Here is a 2,269-nt window from a genome sequence, read left to right on the forward strand (position 1 = left end):
GGCCGCCGGACCACGTGTGAGACACAAGGAGGAGGCAGAACAAAAGGGTTCTTTGTTCTAGCTTAGTTTTGGCTTCAAAATGGCGGCCAGATGCGTTCAGGCCCTTTAAATATAGATTTAACTATGTTACATGAACTGTATTCTAAATACAGATCGGAACGGGTGTATAGGTCGGTTTAGAAGGAGCGAGAGAGAGAGAGAGAGAGAGAGAGCGCATGCAAGGAGAGAACGAACTCTTAAAAATATGCCGGAGATCAGTTAACAGTGGTTTCAACCCTCAGCCCTCAAGCGAACGTTGTGGGCTGAGGTTCTGATCGGTAAAATCACTGCAGACTCACACAGACGTTAACAGCGTGGCCGTAGGCTTTTCTCGCGCCGCTTATTCACTGTAACACAAAACATTGCCGTCAAACCGGAAACCAGAAGTAGCAGTTCGGAGTAGCCGGCTCGTCACGGCTAAAACAATGAAGAAACACGGAGGTTCCGCAAGCAAATAACAAAACGCTACGTATTAAAACTAACATCTGCCCAGACAGTTTAAGCCTCTTACTGTGACCGTGGTTTCATGGGGTGCATGCGCGTTCCGCGCGGATATCCCGGAAGTCCAGTGAACAAGCTCGTAGTCTCTTAGGCGAGCTCCCGCTGTTCCGCCTGGAGCAGCGGGCGTCGCGCAGGGCTGAAGATGAGCGGATTTTTTCGTGCTGCCTCGACGGGATGACCTCGTCCTTCTTCTTCAGGGATGTGCGGCTGCGTGGAGCCGGTTTAAGATCGTGTGGGAAAAATAATAAAAGTCCGTGTCTCACTCGTCTCGCGAGTGAGATTACTGTTTGGTCTTTTCAAGTTAAAACAGCAAAAAGTCCTATCAAAAATAAAACGTCGACTGAGATAACAGAATAAAGGAAATTAAATGAATAAAACAAACGTCTTATCTTCTCCATTAGATTGCTGGGTTAATTAGGAAAACCCCCAACACCACCTTATGCAGGGCCTTGCTGTTCTCTGAAGATACTGCTTCACAACATCGACAATAGTCGACACCTCTGCCATGCCGCCTTTACCTTCATACCCACACACTAACTTCTTAAATATGCAGGGGATTTCCACATATCCAAACTCTTTCAGCCTGGATACCTGCTGGGCTGTAATGGGATGCTGCCACATAGCTGTATTCATTGCAGTGCAGAAGAGGAGAGGTCGAGTGGTATCCCAGGCTCTCACCACACACGTCAGCAGATTATCACAAATGCCATTAGCAATCTTTCCAAGAGTGTTAGCATCCAGGGGAGCAATGAGAAGAAGGTCTGCCCAGCGCCTGAGCTCAATGTGGAGCACAGGGTCAGATCTCTGTGTCCACAGCTCCCACTCATCCTTGTCGCTGTAGATTTTTACAGAAATGTCTGCAGGGTTGAAGAAGTGCTTGGCATGCTCCGTTGTGACGACTCTTACTTCCACCCCAGAGAGCTGGAGAAGCTGGGAGACCAACAGAGGCAGCTTCAATGATGCGACGCTTCCGGTCACAGCAACAAGTACCCGGAATGTCCCGGGTGATTTCACCAAATCAGTAACTTGCCGACAACCGTGTTCCTCAGCCTGCATGTTGACTTTTAATCATCAACTCCTGGATTTTATTTAATTTACGAGTCAATTCAAAGAACTGTCGCCACATGAGAGACGTCAAAGGCAAAGATTCCTTTGATGTATGACCACTGACACGGCAGGAGTGGAGTTGTTTGTTTACGGCTCAGCATCAAAGGATTCATGGTCCATGTATTTCCGAGATACAAAACCTGTGTTTTAATGGCGTGTAGTCAAACTTTGACGCCACACCGTATGACAAAAAATGTATCTTTGAGTTAGTTTGTATCTCCATCTTGTTGTGATGACACTCACCTAAATTTTAAGTTGATCTGATGAAAGCTGTACGACAACTTTGTCAAAGTAAAAATGTGAAATAAATCCAAAGTGGTGGGCTTCCTGTTGCGTTTTTTCATAATGCTACTTGAGGCTTTTTTGTATGAATGGTCACGATACATCTGTATTCCGATTTTGGTGAAGCTCGGTGGTGTGGAAACCTAGGTGCTGCGTTCCAGGTGGCGCTGTTGAGCCACGCCCGTTTTCGAATACTCCAGAATACGTACATTTTCCCCACTTTCTAATTTACTGCCAACTTTAGAAGATTGTTCAGCACGTTGAAGCCCTAAAATCCCATTCATAAGAACATCCTTCCTCTGGGATCCAACAGCAGACACTGGAACAAGAGAGTCAGACA

The 2,269-nt window shown here is 46.5% G+C and overlaps 1 protein-coding gene across 1 annotated transcript; it reads right to left on the minus strand.

Annotated features, from left to right (window-relative positions):
- Positions 1–563: 563 nt before the first annotated feature.
- LOC133011464 (phosphopantothenoylcysteine decarboxylase-like) lies at positions 564–1,596 on the minus strand. The gene is made up of 2 exons (XM_061079192.1): positions 977–1,596; positions 564–747 (listed from the first exon to the last, which is right to left on the minus strand). Exons 1-2 carry the CDS (start codon positions 1,594–1,596, stop codon positions 564–566), a joined length of 804 nt encoding a protein of 267 aa, XP_060935175.1.
- Between the last annotated feature and the right edge of the window lie 673 nt (positions 1,597–2,269).

The sequence above is a fragment of the Limanda limanda genome, chromosome 10 (assembly GCF_963576545.1).
Source record: "Limanda limanda chromosome 10, fLimLim1.1, whole genome shotgun sequence".
Taxonomy (NCBI): Eukaryota; Metazoa; Chordata; class Actinopteri; order Pleuronectiformes; family Pleuronectidae; genus Limanda; species Limanda limanda.

Excerpts from the sequence above, each read along its gene's own strand:
- LOC133011464 (XM_061079192.1), bottom strand. The coding sequence starts at position 1,596 with ATGCAGGCTGAGGAACACGGTTGTCGGCAAGTTACTGATTTGGTGAAA. Across the intron at positions 748-976 it reads ACAGCAAGGCCCTGCATAAG|CCGCACATCCCTGAAGAAGA; the intron begins GTGGTGTTGGGG and ends GGCTCCACGCAG.